The following is a 20,809-nucleotide window of genomic DNA, read 5'->3' on the forward strand; positions in this document are numbered from 1 at the left end:
GTAAAAATGTATTTTGGTCGGTTCTTAGCGTTACTCGGCGAACAGTAGCAGTTGACCGTACTTCGTTTCTCATTAAAATATTTTTTTTTTTAAACAAACTAACAGACAGTCAGCAAATAGTCAATAATCAAACGGGCTGCTCGTTTATTTAAGTTTGAAAAACTCATATTTTTTTGAGAAAAAGATTATTTAAAAAGAATTTATTAAATATTACTTAAATTATAATTTTTTTCGAGATCATATTTCATAAAATGTGGTAATTAAGCATATCGTATGAATGAATCTATTTACTGATTTGCAAAGAAAAGAAACATCTTTTTAATAGCTTAAAATTAATAATGAAGACAATTTAATAGTGTACAAATTTAATAATAATAATAATAATAATAGGCTACTCCGTGGTGGAGTGGTAAATTCTCAACCTTTTCTCCGGAAGGTCCCAGGTTCGAATCCCGGTCAAACCGTATCGTTTGTAATATTTTCATTCTACATTACCACGAGATGTAGTTCAGCGTAGGAATATAGTTCATTCCTACGCTGAACTCTTTTTAACATTACTATTACATTTTTACGGTCGATTAATACTTTATTCGACCTGATGCTTCGAACTTATGCGAATTAATGGTAAAAGAAAGTGTAAATGTTACACTTCGTATTATAATTTGATTTTAATATTTATGAAAAAATATGAATAAGTATGGAAGATGAAAAAAGGGCAACCGGTTCTTTACACCGGTTTACATTTAACGATGATTTTCCATCTAGCTAGTGTAATCTTTTTTCACAAGGATACACTGCCTGTACCACTTAATAGACTAATAATAATAAAAATAGAAATTAAAAACTTACCCAGAGAACAGCATATTATATTCGATTTTATATGTTTTACTGATGTTGTTATTACGTAGCCTAAGCAACCTACACAAAAACTTCCTATATGACACATCAAACAATGACCGTTTAAATTTTTCAGTTCTGGTAAAACGGCGTAAACAATGAAGGTTATTAAATAAAATACGACAGAAATACCCATTCCTACCGGGATAGGAGTTGTAATCGTATTCAGACATACGCGTGCAGTTATTCCCCAAAAATCCTGTTTTGATATATCGATGCAGTAATCGTCTATATCGTTTTCAGTATTTATATGTTTACTATACTCAAGTGACTCAGAAGAAGAATTCACAATTAACTTACCGTCATTTGACAATTGAAAAAAAATTGTAGGATACAGTTTTTTACAATCTGGAAATCCATGAACTATCGTAAATTTATCTTGATCGATGGTGGTGTTGGAAGGATAAAAATCTTCTAATGAAAATTGTACGTCTTCAATTATTTTTGTACATCTGTCTTCAGTTTCTTCCAATAAGATATACTGGTCTATCTCGCAACACTTACGTACAAAAAACGTATTTTTGGCGCAATTACTGTTCGGTGTATTACTTATTTTTGGTTCATTTTTTGACGGATGAATTATGTCACTTTTAATTAATACATTAATATTCATTAACAATATTATACTTATTATAAAAAATATGTTACACGTTATGAACATTATATTCCTTTTTACGATTAAATAAAAAAACAAAAACAAAAAAGCATCTCATAATTCACATCGACACTCACTTCGATTAATCTAACTGAACGTTATAATTTTTTATTAGTATTCTGATTAAACAGTGTAGCCAACAAGATAAACGAAAAAAATTATTTTATCATTTTTGAAATTAACCTTTTCCTTTCCACAACCACAAATTGCGAACAGAAGTTGTAAACAAGATGTGTATAGATTTCCTATGTGCATGACGTAATATTAAAAACTACCATTCCCTATCGAATTAATTCAATATATTGAACCTGTTTTAGCTATAGTGTATATATAACATTGCATACGACGTTATATATTATCACAATTAGTATGGTTTTATACATCCTTAATTCTGCGAAAACATTTTCCTATGTAACTTATTTTTATCTGAATTTTATAGTTTGTTAAAAAAAAGATGTACAAGAGTTTTTTATATAATTTGTCATGTACCAGGGTGGGGTAGAAAAACAGACAATTTTTAAATGGTTATTGCCCGGGTTGGCGAGGTGGTGGGTGGTATGGTAAGAAGACTCTGCTCCTACTAGCTGCCATTTTACACATCGTGGAACTGTGAAACGTTATGCACAGCGCTTTCGTTATTTTTCAAAAATAACGATTCTGTCGTGTTCCTGCAGAGAAAATTCCTTCAATGTTTGTTGGCCCCACGGTCCTGGCCTTCTCGTAATACGATCGTATTGCAGGTGGAGAATTTCATCAGCGGGTGGACGGCAACAGCATAAAAAAAAAAAAAAAAATATGTGAAGCGATTGAAGCTAGCCTTCGGCATTCTGGGCGTCGACATTCCTCCACCCTGAAGATTCCTGATGGAACTGTAAACAAAAAACTGGATTTTATCTTGAATTTCCACCTTTAAAGACTGGTGGTTTTTCAAGAAGCGACGCCTTGGGATCGAGAACCACAACGAGCTTTCATAGAAAACTCAACGTTGAAAATGATGACAAAACAGTAATTCACATGAGTAACAAAGCCCGTTTCCACCTTTCGGATTTTGTCAATAAACAGAACTTCCGGTCCAAACCCAAGACGACTTCTTAAGAGTTCATTCGTCCACAACAGTTTACAGTACGGTGTGGGATGGTTAAGTCTGGGGTGATCGGCCCGTGTGTTATTGAAGAAGGTGATCAGAAAGAAGATGTTATACTCCGATGTTGCAGTGCTTTCTTGCTCCAGAGCCTCATAGAAATTGCATAAATCGTGCCGAATCGCGGTTCCAACAGAATGGAGCGACTACCAGTACGGTTAGGGTTTCGATGGAAATATTAAGGAGGATGTTTCCGGAAGTCTAATTTCCCTATGTGAAGACATCACCCGGTCGGACTTCCTGTTCACCCGATCTTCGATATACGATTTTTTCTTATGTTTTTATTTAAATTACAAAGCTACGCCGGAAAACCACGTTAACTACCTGAACTAAAGGCAGCAATTCAACGTGAAGTAGCAGCTATACCGGGATGCGTGCTGCCAAATCTAATGAGAAGTTTCAGTGACCGATTTCACAGTGTGTAAACCAAAACGAGCGACATTTGAAAATTTGGTTATTCAACAGTAATGGGATACATGTGATTACAGATCTAGCACTTGAATAAAAACAAATTCTTCGTAATTACTGTGAAATATAGTTCTTCTAAAAATGGTTAGGATATTCTACCCCACTCAGTGTAATAAATTAAAATCATTTACAAAAATAACATTAAAAATGATTGTTAATTCTTCTTGAAGTTTTTATTTTATTTTGAAATCGGTACTATATTAAAAATTAACAATTTTTTAACCCTAAATTTAGTGCTGATTGTAAAAAGCTGAAATTTAAAAAACTTAAACGTATTATTTTTTACTTTTTAGTACGGCTTTTTAAAGATTATACTATTACTTTTAAAATTTTTATTGCTCTTTAAAGTTTTTATTTTAATTTTATATAAAATATTACGCAAAAGCCTACAAAAATGACACCGGTTTGAAAAAAAAGCCTTTTTAATAAAAAGAAAAAGATAAGAAACCATTGTCTTTATGAGAGTAAGAAAATGAACCCTGTTTTTATTTATTAAATAGTCTTAATTTCTTGAAAATAAAATATGAAATCTGTGTATTTACTTTGGATCTCTTACCGAGAAACTTGGATTCCACTGTAACATGGATTCCCGGGTTCGAATCCCGGTCAGGCATGGCATTTTTCATACGGTACAAAATTTAATTTCCATATCCCACGCGCAACCTTCAAGCTTGTGCGGCGATATGATGAAAAAAAGCCTAACTACGCCTGAATAGTCTTTTTAAGATTATATAAGTGTTAGTTTTATTATTGAAAACATAATAACGGAATATAATCCTTTTACAATATTTTTAACTTGTGCAAGGACATAATCTGTTTATAATTATACTGACTGTACGACGTGTAAATCATATATTTTCCGTCCAATTTAATTTTCAGCAATAATTCCTGTAATTATTTCATACCGCTATATTAAATTTTTTTCTCTTTACCAAGGGGTAACTTTATAATAACAGTTACGTAAATGAATTTTAAAACTATATACTTTTGATAATTATCTAGCGACAACAAAACTTGATTTAAATAAAACGTTTAGAAATCAGCATTTTGTAAAGACATTTTTAACATCAGGTCCTTAGATACGACAAATAATACATATAATATTTGTATTCATGGATTCCTGTCCTGATTGTTTATGCTGGGTTTAGGAATTTTCAATGAACTTCTGTTTACTTAAACCTATAGGAAGACACTATTCTCATTTTTATAGTGATTTACAGTCAATAAATCTAGTCGTTTCAACATGTTTCAATCAGAGGAAAGTATAAAAGGATCGAGGGTGTTTTATGATATAATTCGTGCGATGATGTCGCTTTAAAACTGGTTAACACTCACGTGAAGGAAATAGGTAATTTCAGTTCTGTTATTAACTGGAAATGAAACCGAATCAATTATTTAATGGATATCATTGTGTATAGGAAGTTCATGTTAATGAGACGTTAGATACTCTAACAAAGAAAGGAACACTAATCTTCTTAGTAGTAATTCTAAACGATTGTATCACTTAAACGAACGATGTATTAATAATAAATTCAAAACGGAAAATTATAAAAATCTGATTATTTAGGATAAGTAGGAGGAAAATACTAGATCGTGGATACCGGTGTTCTTTGGTGGTTGGGTTTCAATTAACCATACATCTCAGGAATGGTCGAACTGAGACTGTACATGACTACATTTCACTTATACTCATACATACCATCCTCTGAAGTAATACCTGACGGTGATTGCCGGAGGCTAAATAGGAAAAAGAAAGAAAGCAGGGGGAAAAGGCGGATCATGTAATTAAGACATAAAAAAACACTTCCGAACAAGAATGGAATTGGTGGGAGGGGCAGCATCAGAAAAATTATCTATGACTTTCTTTCAGAAGATCTGCATAAAATTGGAAATTGGGGTCTTTTTCACAGTTTGTAATATGCAATATCGTTTTGAATTTTTAACACCCAAAGAACTATATGGAATTAATAAGTTATAAAATTATGTCTAACAGGCAATCGTACCGGGAAGCAAGGAAAATTATTAATGGAAATTTATTTGAAAAAAATTGAATTTTAAATGATTCGTTAGATTTTATATCTTCTTTGTAGGAAGATTTCATAATTACACGGTGATCCATTATTATTCTTACAAAAGGAAATTCTGCTAGTGCTACTACATTTACTTCTGAAGTTAAACTTTTATTTTAAAACAAAGAATTTATATATATATATATATATATATATATATATTAGAAACTGTAATAGATTTATTAAAACTTCCAAACATAAAAACATTGTACCTATGTTATTTAACACAACAATTCATAATACATTATCTAACTGTTACCCTAAACTTAAAATCATAAGCTGTCAACAATATTTTTAAAAAATTCATGCACATTTGATTACGTGGTTTAAAATGACACACGGTTGTGAAGGTTATGATTGTCAAACCATTTTCTGAATCGACGATCGTATACTTGTGCTTGCATGTTTTCTGTTGTAAAGTACCTAAAAAATGTAAGCCCCGTATTATTTATAATCAGAAACTACAACACATTTATATTATTAATTGTTGTACATACATTTTTTGAATTATTGAAGAAATGCATGCTGTGTTTCCACGCTAAACGTTATGTTCTAATCGGTTGTTGTCATTGTGAATGTAGGTGTGTGACTTTTTAACATTATTTTTGTTGAGGATTAAACAATATTTATTGCTGACGAACGGCTGAAAATAAAATAAAATCGGTCAGGATGACTAATCCGAAGAATTTTTTGTTGATATTAAATTAAATTTATTAATTTTTTTTGTGTTTATAATTTTCATTGTAAATCGAACTTTAGAAAAATAATTAAAACAAAAAAAAAAAAAATGATACTATTTTTTTAATTTTTTTTAATGATACTATTTTTGCTAATTTATCGCAGACCACTTAATTGAAATAATATTGAATCATATTTTAATTTTATTATTTAAGCATACCGGGCCATTTTCCTTAGAGATTTGTTCGCCTGCGTCCATCCGCGCTATTCGCTTTTAACCTGATTAGGCCGAACTAATGTAATGAGATCTCGACGGTTTTAATTATAAAATATTAATTAAATTATAACTCCTCTAATCTTGTAATTTATGCGCAACTGATATAAACACTACCCTTAGAGGAAAAATGTAATTTTATATTTAAAAAAAAACAGTTAAAATAATTTTAATTAAATTAACTTAATTTATAAATCCTCATTTACGTGTTAAATAATAATTTAAAAACCCATCAATAAAAATGAATATTTAACCTTTCTAATTAATTATTACTAAGAATACCCGCTTTATATACACATTGCTTTCAAATATTTATTTTCCTGATTATCCTTAAAAATTCCAGTTTATTATTTTATCTACTTTTCAGCTGATTTTACGGTATTAAATCAATTAAACTAAATTATCACATGATTATTTAAAGTTTTAAAAAACTGCTTTCAAATATAAACATTGATCAATTTAATATTTAAAACACTGAATTATTAAAAAAAAATTATTATTGTTATTATTTCTTTCTCTATGAAAAAGGCGTTTTATTTTCAAGGCAACTGCAACAGAGAACCGAGAACTTTTTTTATAGTTGTGGGAAACTGTATTAATTATTCTGAAAATTCTGAACGATGAACTCGATCTCCTTATACAACAAGGGATTGTTTACAGGGATGCTGTTGGATTTCTAATGATTACGGAATGTGACAATCGGTATTATCGAGACATGGGTGTTATGGATGTAATGGGAAATGGCCGTCTCCAACTCCCCTTAAAAACCATAAAGCATGCTTGTTTCGGACCTCAGTCTCGCTCGGTAGACCTGTGTGCCGGTCCGACGCTCCGTGATGACTAATTTCATACGATCAAGTACATTAACTTAGTACTATCTTACAGGTTGACTTTCGTGGTGGAGTGGTAACTTCCCCATTATTTTTCCGGAAAGAGCTCGGTCACGTTTAAATTTTCTTTGATATGCCATAAAAATTATTTGTCTTTCTTAGGTACAGAAAGTGTAATACGATTTTCTTCTATTTTTGGTCTGTTTAGCTTCAATAAAAAAAAAAACGATTTTTAAAAGTTTTTATTTACTTTTTGTTGGCTGTATTTACATTACTTTTCTAAGAATTAAATTCTCTACAAGTTTTGTTACTAAATCTTCCGCATTTATTAGTAATTTAACCTGCTATTGCACTACAAACGTAAAAAAAAAAATTTCGACACCAATTCTGTGTTTTACGTCGGATATCTTAAAGACTACTAGAGTTACAGTTGTGGGATCTGTTCTATCCAATTTCCCAGCTCAAATTACATAAGAAGACACCAATTTTACTCCTTAATTTGGGTCCCAAAGATTACAGTAGGGCTTCTTTTTATTATAAGAGCTGAAATCCGGGCGAAATCTTTCGCTAGCCGTAACTAAAAAAAAAAGCGTTTTCAGCTCTATATTCATATGAACTTTTTCCATTATTTCCACCAGTAGAACATGTCCTGAAAGTTTCTCTGTTTCTTCGTGGGACAGTCGGTACATCAAGTACATAATTATTTTATTCGGATCTGCACATTATTATAATATATTACTTAGATATCTTCAGGAAGGGGTAAGATATGCTAGTCCATAGATAAAAAACAATTGCTCCATCATTTGCACGGACCGAACAAGGGAAACAGCGCCTAAATCTTGATTAGAATCTTGACTGGTCACATTATAAAAATTCATTATAAAACAAATATAAAAATTATTAAAAAAATATATAAAAATTATTAAAAAAAAATAATTTAGAAAGAGTTAATAGAAATTATTTGAACACATGTTATGATGCAGAAATTAGGGTTTGTTTTTAATTCATATTATTTAAATATTCAATAAAATATTATTAGTTCTGTAAAATAAAATGGGAAAATATTTTAAATAGATTGGTAATTTATTAGAAATGGAAAGTGAAGTTAATAAAGTCATTTTTCTGACACGCCGAGGTATCGTGTGAGAAAAACAGTTACGCCAAAATAATTCTATTTGAAATAATTTGATAGAGGTTGATATTGTGAATTCTTTTTTTTTATATAGATAAGAATTTTTTAGCAAATTTATAAATATAAACGCATAGCTATGTCAGATTTTGTAATTATAAATCCATTATATTTGATCTTATAGCCAATTTTTGTATCTTGAAATCTGGTTTTCATATTTCTAACGAGCTGAAAATTTATGTAAGTACAATAAATATTTCAAAAACGGTAACAATCTTAGCGATTTATTCAGACGTTTCAAATAATAAGTGTGATTTTGCTCCAGATGAAATCGGTTTTATCGTCCCACGAGAAATCATTATTTATCAACACTAAGAAATATCACGCGAAGGGAGGATATTTTAATATCATTAGTAATTTACTATCCACGAAATTAGCAACGGTCCGTCAATCTGAGAAGCAAAATGCAATAGTTTTATCCATATTTAAAGTTAGATATTCATAATCCACCCAGAGAATGTTTTTTGAACTGTAAACGTAGACATTTTTGTAGTTCTTTTGAATACAGTAATTATCTTTTTCAAAAATGTAACGTTGAATGGTTTGTGGAAAATCACTGTGTAGTCTTGTACAGTCTCAGGTACTAACGATTTGTCTAAAATTATATTTGTGTTTTGAGGATAAAAAAGGAAAACGCATTGATATTAGTGCTGTGTTAAAAAATCACAACTTAAGAAACAGCTAAAAATGTTCAGGACGCGGCGGGCCTTGGGCCCGCCTTTTTGCTAGTATACATAAATATATAAATTATAATTCAATATAGATTCTATTTTTAAATAACTGTAATTAAAAACTCTTAGAAATTAAAATATAATATTATTTGCTGCTCAAAAAATATTATAATAATAAATTTTAGTAATTCAAATTATTGTAATGAAAAAACCAAAAATCCAGGATAATAAATTTTATGCCAAAACGAATCCAAAAGAAGAAATCTTAAATAATGTGTTAGTGATAATTTTTCAGTCTTTACAACGTAATGTTTTTTTTTTCAGTATTGTTATCTTTTTTTTGACAGCATCTGATTTTGCTTTCATATTATGCAAACACTACTTAATTATACAAAAACAAAATGTATTATTAGTTTCGCAATACTTTTGTTCATAAGCGTTTGTGCCATTTAATAGAGAAAGATTTATGCAGAAAAAATATTAGATGTGTAGATGACATTGTAGCATCTTTCATGGAAATTATTTTTAAATGATTTCAGTATTCTATTATTTTAGAAAGAAAAAATATATTCTAAGATATATAAAATTTACACTGAAATTTCTTCTTCATATTGGTAAAAAAGGTTTTAAAGTAAAATTCATTAACAGATCTTTCTGTTTGTAACTCTGCTAACATAAAAACCTCCCTAAAAATATTAGAGAATTTAGGAAATGCTTTTTAACTTCAGGATTCGATGAAGGGAATATCCTGATATTTATTTCCCTCTGATAGAGAGGGGGCAACGGTTATATTAACAAATACTAGTGTATACAAGCGGTTAACCCACCGGGTTGGTCTAGTGGTTAACGCGTCTTCCCAAATCAGCTGATTTGGAAGTCGAGAGTTCCAGCGTTCAAGTCCTAGTAAAGCCAGTTATTTTTACACGGATTTGAGTACTAGATCGTGGATACCGGTGTTCTTTGGTGGTTGGGCTTTCAATTAACCACACATCTCAGGAATGGTCGAACTGAGAATGTACAAGACTACACTTCATCTACACTCTTACATATCATCCTCATTCATCCTCTGAAGAATTATCTAAACGGTAGTTACCGGAGGCTAAACAGGAAAAAGAAAGAAAAGTATATACAAGCGGCTAACAAGGAGGACAGATTTCCCCTCAGTATAAGGAGTTACAAGTGCCAACATCTTCCTCAGAGGATGGATGAGCACGGACGGGTACAAGGCACTCTATCGCCCTGGGGTGGGAAAGTTCTCCTAAAAGTGGAGAAACTTCTTCAGAAAATCTTTGCGGAAAATACTTCTTCATAAGTATTAGAATAAAGAAGACAACGGAAAATAACTGTATTAAAAATACCAGTGATAATTCCTTCCATTACACTATGATGCTGGTTTCTTCTATTAAATGTTATTGAGTTGAAATAGCTTCTCATCGGGATGTAAAGCTATTTGTTGCTACTGGAGGAATCAACAAATAATGTTAAAGGACTGCAAGATGTTCGTTCCTATATGAAAAAATGCTTCTGTTTTTAAAGACAGTACAGAAAGCGAAGGTAGTTAAAGATATGGAACTTCGAAAAACTAAAGAAATTGAAGAGAAAACAATGAGAAAAATCTTGCTAAGGGGAATTAAAGAAAGCAAAAAGGAAAATGAGAACAATAAGAAAACTTGAATGAGAATAAAAAGAGCATAGTACCATAGTAAAAACCATAGTAAGACCGTAGTAAAAACAACAGAGGAAGAAGTATAATCCACCGAGTTGGTCTAGTGGCGAACTTATTGTAAATCAGCTAATTTAGAAGTCGAGAGCTCTAAGGTTCAACTCCTAGTAAAGACAGTTACTTTTATACGAACTTGAGTACAAGATCGCGGGTACCGGTGTTCTTTGGTTGTCGGATATCAATTAACCACACATCTCAGGGATGGTGTCCTGATACCGTAAATGAAGACTACACTTCATTTACATTCATTCATATCATCTTCATTCATCTTCTGAAGTAATATACGGCGGTTTCGGAGGCTAAACAGAAAAGGAAAAGGGAAGAAGTATATGAAAGAAGGATACTCTGTAGGGTATATGGAGTATAAAAGAAGTATATGAAATATCTTATGAAGGAAATAGAGCCAAGAAACTATGGATTACAACAAAAATGCGAATGAAAATGGAAGAAAGAAGGTACTATAAGAATAAGACGGAAAAAAGAAAGAACGTTGTATTATAAATTAAACAATTATTTAAGAAGGGAAACACAAAATACTAGGGAAAGGTATTCATGGAAGAATGCAGTGATGATGAGGATCAAGGAAAGGAAGGGCATTACGATAAGATGAGTAGGAAGGTGAAGAGAAACACATGGATAAATGGAAAGGTAATGGTAAATTGTGAGGGATTGAGGATAAGGATAGTAAAATGCTACACGAAGAGAAAGGTGGAAGAAATACATGAAGGACTTGTATATGAGAAGCGAGAAACTGAGGAGCTAAACATAGAAAAGGAATAGAAGTTAGCTGAAGAGAATCCATCGATTTTAAAATCGATGGATTCTCGATCGATGAAAAACAGAAAGCAATTAAAGAAATGAAGAATAAAAAATTGACTTTAGTAGATCAACTTCCCTCGTACTTGTATAAGCATTATTCGTGATACCCAGCGTGAAATGAGGACCTACATTTCATGTGGGTGTTATAAATATATATATATATATTAGATATCAATTTAAATTACCGCTAGATCTTGATCTTTCAGATTTTCACGGGTAAAAAGTATGCGTTAACCGCCAAATTATTTCGACAACAATATTAATCCAAACAATATTATTAATCCAATAATAAATTAAATAAGCTTTTCATAAATAAAATATTTTTATCATCATGTAATAATTTCTATGAATATTTTTTCAGTTTTTAAAATAAGGAAAGAAGATAAATAAAAAATTACTAAATAGAAATAAGGAAATAAAATCGACAGAATGTTTTAAAATAAAATATAAAATACTTAAGCAAAGAAATATTCTTGAAGTACATATAAATGTAAAAAAACAAAGTAGGAAAAGTGCATACTTGGCAAATCATATCAATTTTCCTTAAAGAAGTAAAGATAATAGATTATTTTAGCGATAAGAAAGCATCGAACTTTCTATATAAGATATGAATCCTATATTCAGAACAATTATTTATGACACAATATATTATTAAATAATATTTTTGAAACAAAGACACGTTTAAAAAATATTTATTTAGTCGTTTTTAACACTTTATTAACACATTTATTTAATCTTTTCCCAATTTCTAAATTTAAAATGTTTTACCTATATATATATATATTAATGTATATATGTATAAATGTATATGTACTTGTATATAATGTATATTTATATATATTTCACGTCTTGGGGTGGGTACCGTCTGTTCAAACAATTAACTTATACATTTGAGGCAACTGGATCCGCATTAAATTAAAAAAGGAAAGAAGCAGCAAAAAGTATTAGAACGCCAGAAAAAATTACCAGAGTTCAAAACGTTCTGTAACTAAACATGCTTTAGCATTAAATATCAGCATATCACCAAACCGACAATCTTACATAATGACTTTATTTTTCACCCCTATAAAATTTGATGGTGATAAAAACTTATCCATTACATTTTTATGTCGGATTAAGCTCATTTTCACCTGAACGACTATTTAAATTAGCAGAATAATCGATATTGGAAAGTTCAAAATTCTCTTCAGTTACATGAGAAACCGTTGCGTAGCCCAAAGGTATTGTGCTCCGTGCAATGTATAGCACACTTTCTCGTTTTTTGGCATTACTGAACATTCTTTTTTCAAGACGATCGAGGGAACGCCACAACCGTTACTACAGCGCGTTACACAAGTACGGTCACAAAATGTCTCAAACAAGAATTCCAAAAATTACGTGGTTCCAGCAAAATGTGCTTTAAAACATTCTGCTTGTATGTATATTGCTGTTTTAAGAGAACTCTATTTGAATCATATCATATCCAGAAACAGGGACATTGTTTAGCCGGCTAGACTTCATAATTTGTCTGCATGCGACTTTTTTCTTTGTTGTCTGTTCAAGAACAAGGTGTATGTCGAGCGACTGCAAAGGTTAGCGGAACTAAAATGAAAAACTCAAGAAGTTGCACACGTTACACCGACCATATTACGGCGAGCAACGGAAAATGTTCGATTAATACTACAAGAGTGTGCAGATCGTAATGGTGCCCAGCTGTCAATCGTTATTTAAAAATAAATAAATAGATAAAATTCCTTGTCTTATTTAACAGAAAACTGAAGAAATATAGTAACGAACTAAACACACCTTAGGAACAATATAAAAACTCGGGTGGTGGTTTGAACTAGTTACACAAACTTTTGTGTTGGAGCTATCAGGGCTATCAACATAGCTTCCCAAAATTTCCCTACTGCCTTGATCTTTTTAATTCTTTTTTCCTGTTTAGCCTCCGGGAATCATCATCAGGTATTACTTCAGACAGTGATATGTATGAGTGTACGTGAAGTGTAGTCTTGTATAGTCTCGACCATTTCTGAGATGTGTGGTTAATTGAAACCCAACCACCAAAGAACACCGGTATCCGCGATCTAGTGTTCAAATCCGTATAAAAGTAACTGCCTTTACTAGGATTTGAACGTTGGAACTCTCAACTTCGAAATCAGCTGATTTGCGAAGACGCGTTCACCACTGTACCAACCCGGTGGGTTCTACTGCCTTGATTTGAATTACAGAAACTCCACCATTCTTTTATGAAGACTGTATTTTATGTATCAATAGGAATCTATCCAATATTTATTCTTATTTTTGAAGGGGTATGAAGACGAAAAGAAAGTGCTAAACTTTTCCCAGAATCAAGCTCAGGACAGTTGAAATAAGAAGCCTGCATATTGAACTTTTTCTATTAATTCTAACGGTGATTTCCATAAGAAAACAAGAGTTACGTTCTTGAGCCTAGAGTATTTCTTAAAAGTATACACCGACTGTATACAATATTGAATTTCCTTTACAATATTGAAACGACTCACTTAAAAAACTTCACCGGTTAATCGCAAAATATTCTGTTTCTATTCGTAGAAAATAGAAATAACAATGCATTAGAGGGATGTGCAATCCATCCAAACCATACGACTAGTCTTATGCTTTTTTAATGATATTTTATGCAGAAAGAAGGGAATCATTTTAAATTGTTTCTATTTGTCATCAATAAAGCTACTGAAGAACAATGTACATATTCTTAATCTATATAGATATTCTGGTGACCTTGCAGAATCTAACCATAAAAACCATTGCCTTGATTTCAGAACTCGACGACATCAACCTAAATTTTTTATTTTATGGTCTTAGTCATACTTTATATGTATTTTAACTAAAAATTATACGCCTTATCATTTGTAGATTCATGGATTCGTATTTCGAACGGAGAAAAGCATTAAATAAACTGAATTAGCATTTATATCACATAAATGCTAATTATGCATTCTCGAAAGTGTTTCATATTTTGCAACAAACAACTTTGAAACAAAAAGTCGTACGCCTTATTCACTTCATTTTCAATCTTATTAACCTGATTTTTATGTCAAACCAGAATGGATTAAGACACGAAGATCAATAATTTAGTCGACAAGTTTTAATCGTACATCATCAAGGGTGTAGACATAACGAAACTAGGACATCTATCTGGTGAAAATCGCACACTTACACTTTTTAACGTTCAACATCAGCTCATTTTTCAGGTACAAAGTCAAAACATCATTCAAATCTTTATGGAGACATACGAGGGTCGTTCAATAATTAAATAGACAAATGACTGTAGAAAGATTATTATTTATTCAATGACAATGAAACTAACGCTATTTTTCAACAAAATTTCCAGTTACATTTATGCACTTGTCCCATCTTTCTGTGAGCTTTCTTAATTTGATATAAAGAATTATTTCCGTCGGTGTCTGAGCTATTCTTGACCCGTTCCTTGCTACCATACTTAGTGCCATGTAAAAACTCTTTGAGAGGACCAAAAAAAAATCTGTTGACACAAAATGGGGACTGTAAGGTGGGTCTAGCAACGCCTCCCGACCCAACTTCTGAACGCTTTCCAAGTCTTTTGAGTTGTATGAAAGTGAGCGTTATCATGCAGAATAATTATGCCTTTTTGAGAATGAACCGGGACGTTGCTCCTTATTGCGGATTTCACTTTATTTTCTAGAATGTCACAATATTACACACTGCTGACTGTGCGTTGTTCTTTCAGATAACTTGGGCTTTTATAGTCCCAAAGCACCGACTGCATCGTTTTACCGGCTGACGCGTAGGTTTTGAATTTTTCCTGGCTGGTAAACTCGGGAATGTTCCCGTTCCATACTGGAAGTTTGGATTTCGGCTAAGAATGATGAATTCGATATTCAACACAATTTATTATGCTAAAACAGGAAATGAAAAGGTAAAAAAAAGTAATGCTAAAAAAGCATTGCCTTCTGCTAAACACCGTTATTTAAATTCCGTAAAAACGTTTTTTCGGGTGTCTCTGTTTTCGAGGTGACTATCTCGTAATCCACTAAGAACATGTTCTACGGTAATTCAGCTGATCATGGATATTAGAATAGAAAATATTGGTACTCGAACTAAAAATTTCAGTCATTTTCCAAATTTTTATTCGTTTGTCCTTGCGAATAAGTTCATTAATGAAATTTTAAAGCGTCAGTACCTCCACTGATTTGCGCTACGATAAAAATCGATGACACTTGTTCTCCCCGATTTAAACCGTTTGATCCACATATAAAAATTTGAATGGTTAATACGCTTACCATATTGTTTTAACATCCGCGAATGGATTTCGGTCAGTTTAACATCCTCAGAAAATAAAAATCTTATTACAGAACACTGTTCTTCCACGGTACACTTTTCAAGCGGAGAAAAAATTTTGAAACAAATAGAAGCGATTTTAATAAAGGAGGTTCATTTCAAACAGATTATATTTTTATGTCAGGAGTACTTGCTGACTTGAACGCCAGACAGTTTCAAGTTATTCTACTAAACATCTTTTCCACTGTTTCCATTTGTCTTTTTAATCAATGAATGACCGATTAATCATTGAATGACTGATTAAACAGTCATTCTTGTAGGTTAGTACATTACATTATCGATTATTATCAGTAAAATTTGGTATCATCAGCATAAATTAAACAACTCGATTGTTGAAGACGTAACGGCAAATTATTAATAAGTAACAGAAATAATAAAGGAACTTGGTTACTACCTTGTGGGACACCTGAACCGTTACAGAGATTTCTTGATTTCTTGAACCGGGACTCAAAAAAATTTAGAAATTCATTAGGGAAACCGATTTCTAACATTTTTCTTTTCGAAAATCCAGATAAATAGCATCCATATGAAAATAACTTATTTTCTTATGGAGAATAATAAGAATTTCTTATTGAGAAACCAACTGGGTGAAAGTAAGGAAGTTAGTTATTATAGATTTGTTAGGAAAAATCCATGTTGGCTCGCTGAAATATGGCATTTAAATTTATTAAATGATTTAGGTAAACAATATGCTCAAAAACCTTAGCTACAGAATTAAGTATACAAACAAGTTTATAATGAAATTTAATTTTTATTACTGTTACAACATTTATGCATATGAGTCGGTTTAGTTGATTTACTATTCGATAGGAAATGTGCCTGTGATAAGAAGAGAGATAATTGAAAATAAAATAAAGGGGATTTACTACCACTTCCACGCGCATTCTTTAAATATGTAAGAAGGAATTTTTCTGGTCCAGCTGATTTTTAGGTTTTAATGCCCGGATCCCGAGTTTAATATCATCCTTTGTTATCTGAGACATCTCTATAATTTCATTAAAAACATTCAATTACAAATATCGATATTGAAAGATATATCAACCTCGATCTCCGCTGCAGAGTGGTAGGGTCTCGGCCTATCATCCGAAGATCCTGGATTCGAATCTCGATAGATCAGGCGTGGCATTTTTAATATTCTACTCAATTTTAATTTCATATTCCCCATGCACAAGCTCCGAAGCTTATATGGTGAATTAAACATAAAAAAAGGTATATAATTATTATAATAGAAGAAAAATGATCGGCAAAATATTGTGTAATTTCCTTCCCAGACACAGAACCCCATTTCTAAGCCGGTATATCTGTGGATCATATCTTGAGGTTTTCGTACGATTAATATAATTCCGGAAACTTTTTGGATTCTTCTTTGTATTCTGTAGGGTAATATTTATGTATTGATTACATGCCAGAGAAATACCATTTTTAACCTCCTTATGGATTTCCCTAATTCTGTTTACATAGTAAAATGAAAAGTTTTTATGTTTTGTAGGTTTAGTTTTAAGTCTACATTTTTGAATAACACGCCTATTAAACCGAATAGGGTACCTTGAATTAGCTTGAAATAATATAGATTAACTGCTTCATTAGGATAATTGAAATTATACAACCTCTCCCACGCTGACCTTTTTTCGTTGTTATATAATAGTAGAAAATTTGGACTTTTAGAAATAAATTAGATACTATTACATAGGCATAATAGGTTTAAGACTAGGAAGTAGGATTTCATCAGCCATTAGCAGTAAAAGGGTAATCGGGTTTTTATCGTCCGATACCACAGTTACCAATACCACAGTTAGGTATTGCTTCAGAGGATGAGATGAAGTGAAGATTTTGAAGCGTGGGAAAATGCCATGCCTAACCGGGATTCGAACCTGGGACCTCCGGATGGAAGGCCGAGATGCTACCACTCGCACCATGGAGGCCGGTTACATTTATCTTACTTAGTTAAATTTAATGTCCTGTTATTTATATTTAACACATTATTAAAAGAGTCGAGACCAAGCAACGCCATAAAATTTTTAAGCTGCGTTTACATTATATTACAAAATGTGTTATATATAGATTTTCCTGTTTTGTACACTACTTATAAAAACTTCAATCATACCTAAGTTCATAAACGAAATAATGATTACATTTATATTCTTTTAAGTCATTCAATATATTATTAGTATTTTACCGCTCCCTTGCACGAAGCATAGCTGTAACCCAAACACCTTAGCTTGAGTTTTGAAATATATAGAACGATACACCTGGATAAGATTCTTTTTGCGAAGACATATTCTTGCAAGTTAATAACCTAAAAACTAAAGTAATTATCTATAACTTATAAAATTCTTATACGTAACAAAGCAAAATAAGCACTTAAATCACGATACATATAAGATGTTAAATGTTTACATAACAGAATTTTTTGTGATATAACTGCAGCTTTATGCAAACTTGGTACATAAATTACCCCCACACCTTCTCTGTTGTTTACCTCAAAAATGTTGTAAACTTACAATTCACATATCTTAATAGTAAAAAAATCTCAACTTTGTACGATAAATCCCATTATTGAGGTACATAATTAGTTCTGTGTATAAACTACTTCACCCTTTTTAATTGTTTCAAACATTTTAACATCGGTTTCATTTTGATACCCAATTAACCGTGCAAAATTAAATTTTAAAATTAGACATAATTTTGAGATATTAAGTCATTTTATGTAAAACAATTTTATTCTGGGAGAATAAACTGATAAATAATCAATAAAGCCTGAAAAGCTCTCTTTCCTCCAACGTTTCCCTTGTTCTTGACGTTGAAGCACTAATATGCTCCTGCTGTAGAACATTTTTCGTTCCCTTTTCTGTTTTGGTTCCCTTTTTCGAGCATGAGATTTCAAGCACACTTCCGTTTTGCCAATACGTCCATGATCGGCGTACTTTCTGTAAATTATAGCTAAAGCCACTTTAGGTATACCATGATAGCTCTACAGTGATTTTATTATCATCTCGTGAGGATTTTAACTGCAACTCGCGTTGTAAATTTATTGCAGCTCGAGTCTAGGCGTAGCGCTTTCGGTCAGCAGCTAACTGAGAATAATGCAATTCAACTGTTTCAGAGGACCAAGATACTCTCGTTATTTTAGCAGACTTTGAATAATAAGAAAAGTTTTAATATACGATAATATATGAAGGCTAAAAAATATAATAAAATATTTAAAAGTTATATAGATCTGAATGAACTCTGAGATCTTTTCCTTTACTGTGGTGACAGAAATATAGTAAAATATACGGGATCCATGATATCGTACTACCTGCTTCCTTGACTGATTTTGGCCTATATTAAATGTCATCTATGCTCCATATACAGAAATCATCGTGTTTTTCCGAAATGGTCCGGAGATATCAAATAAAAAAGACCAATGTACATATATCCTTCCTGCTTGATCATTATCTCCAATCAGAATTATCACGATATTCCTAATAGAGGTAAGATATTAAAGAAAAAAGATTAATTCCTTGTACTCATTATATTTCTGTTTCCACGGTAAAGGAAAAGATCTCTGAGTTCAGGTCTATATAAATTTTAAATATATTATTATTAATTATTATTATTATTGTAATTAGCTTAAGTTATCACATTTAGCGATTTTTTATTTTTTATTTTGGTTGTCGACACTGGATTGTCAAAAGTTAAAAAAAATTCCTTCAAGTAAAAGAAGTAACCTTTCTTATAATTCAAAGTCTGCTAAAATAATGAGAGTATTTCGGTCCTCTGAAACAGGTGAAGTGCGTGATTCTCAGTTACTTGCTGACCGAGAGCTGCAGTAAATTTACAACGCGAGTTGCAGTTAAATTCCTCACGAGTTACATCATGAGATTTAGCACGTTATTGTATTTATCACGAGATGATATCTTCAATATCATCTCGTGATATCTTCAATATCATATTAACTAACAGGAGCATATTAGTGTTTCTACGTTAAGAACGAGGGAAACGTTGGAGGAAAGAGAGCTTTTCAGGCTTTATCTATTATTTATCAGTATTATTCTCATAACCATGAGGATAACGAACACCCAGGGGCGGAACCACCCGGTTACTTTTATTATAATTTTTTTACTGGAAGTTTGATTTTTATGAAATTTTATACGATCATTTCTGAATATCGGTCATTGATGCTGTTTAATTTAGATTACAATTGATCATCGTAGATCGCGTATCTCAAAATTTTACTCAAAGCATAGAATAAAATTGTTTTACATAGGTAATTTAATATCTCAAAATTATCTCTAATTTTAAAATTTAATTTTGCTCGGTTAATTGTGCATCAAAATGTAACCGATATTAAAATGTTTGAGACAATTAAAAAGGGTGAGGCAATTTATACATAGGTCTAATTGTGTATCTCAATAATGGAGTTCATCATACCAGGTTATTTATATCATTTTAGATATATATTTATTTATTATATATATATTATTACACAAAGTTATTTATTTATTTTTCCCTCGTAATTCAAGTTGGTTTCTTTTTTAAATAGATTTTAACTCACAATAATTAGCTCTTTAAAGATAAGATTTTTCCTTTGCAACTCATACTACGGTTAATTAAAAGTTTGCGAAACGCACATAATTAAATTGACCAACCCCGAATACCAGAATGTATGGTACTCCATCGCATTGTAATTATTTTTATACGTTATAGGATATAGGGCCGTAAAAAAAGGTGGATAAAATCCTATTCCAAATATTTTATATTTATTGTAATTACTTTTCTCAAGAATTGGGCTTTATATGTCTCTTGTTTAACATGGACTGTGTAAGGTCGTCTTTGTGTGTGTGTGTATATATATATATATATATATATATATATATATATAAAATAATTGTATATTTTTATATAAGTTCATTAGATGATTTGCTTTTCTTTCATTATCGTATCTATTAGTATCCGGGAATTCTACCACAAAGCCTTATCATTTCCGTATGAGTTTTGTCTCTGTGTGCTATTTCATGTGAAACGCATATTGCGGTCAATGAAATGATGGTTTTTTGCAATTAAAAAAAAATCAG

General features: G+C 31.3%; 1 protein-coding gene across 3 annotated transcripts in view; it reads right to left on the reverse strand.

Annotated features, from left to right (window-relative positions):
- Nucleotides 1–20,809, reverse strand: part of LOC142324111 (G-protein coupled receptor Mth2-like) — an 82,660-nt gene that overhangs the window by 40,651 nt on the left and 21,200 nt on the right. The window contains exon 1 of one of the 3 annotated variants that reach the window (XM_075364773.1): nt 850–1,641. The exons of the other annotated variants lie outside the window; for them this stretch is intronic. Within the exon in view, the coding sequence (XP_075220888.1) occupies nt 850–1,558 (709 nt within the window). The 5' untranslated portion in view covers nt 1,559–1,641. Of the gene's footprint in view, nt 1–849; nt 1,642–20,809 lie in introns of those variants that run through there. 3 annotated transcript variants of the gene reach the window in all.

This window comes from Lycorma delicatula, chromosome 4, assembly GCF_047948215.1.
Source record: "Lycorma delicatula isolate Av1 chromosome 4, ASM4794821v1, whole genome shotgun sequence".
Lineage (NCBI taxonomy): Eukaryota > Metazoa > Arthropoda > Insecta > Hemiptera > Fulgoridae > Lycorma > Lycorma delicatula.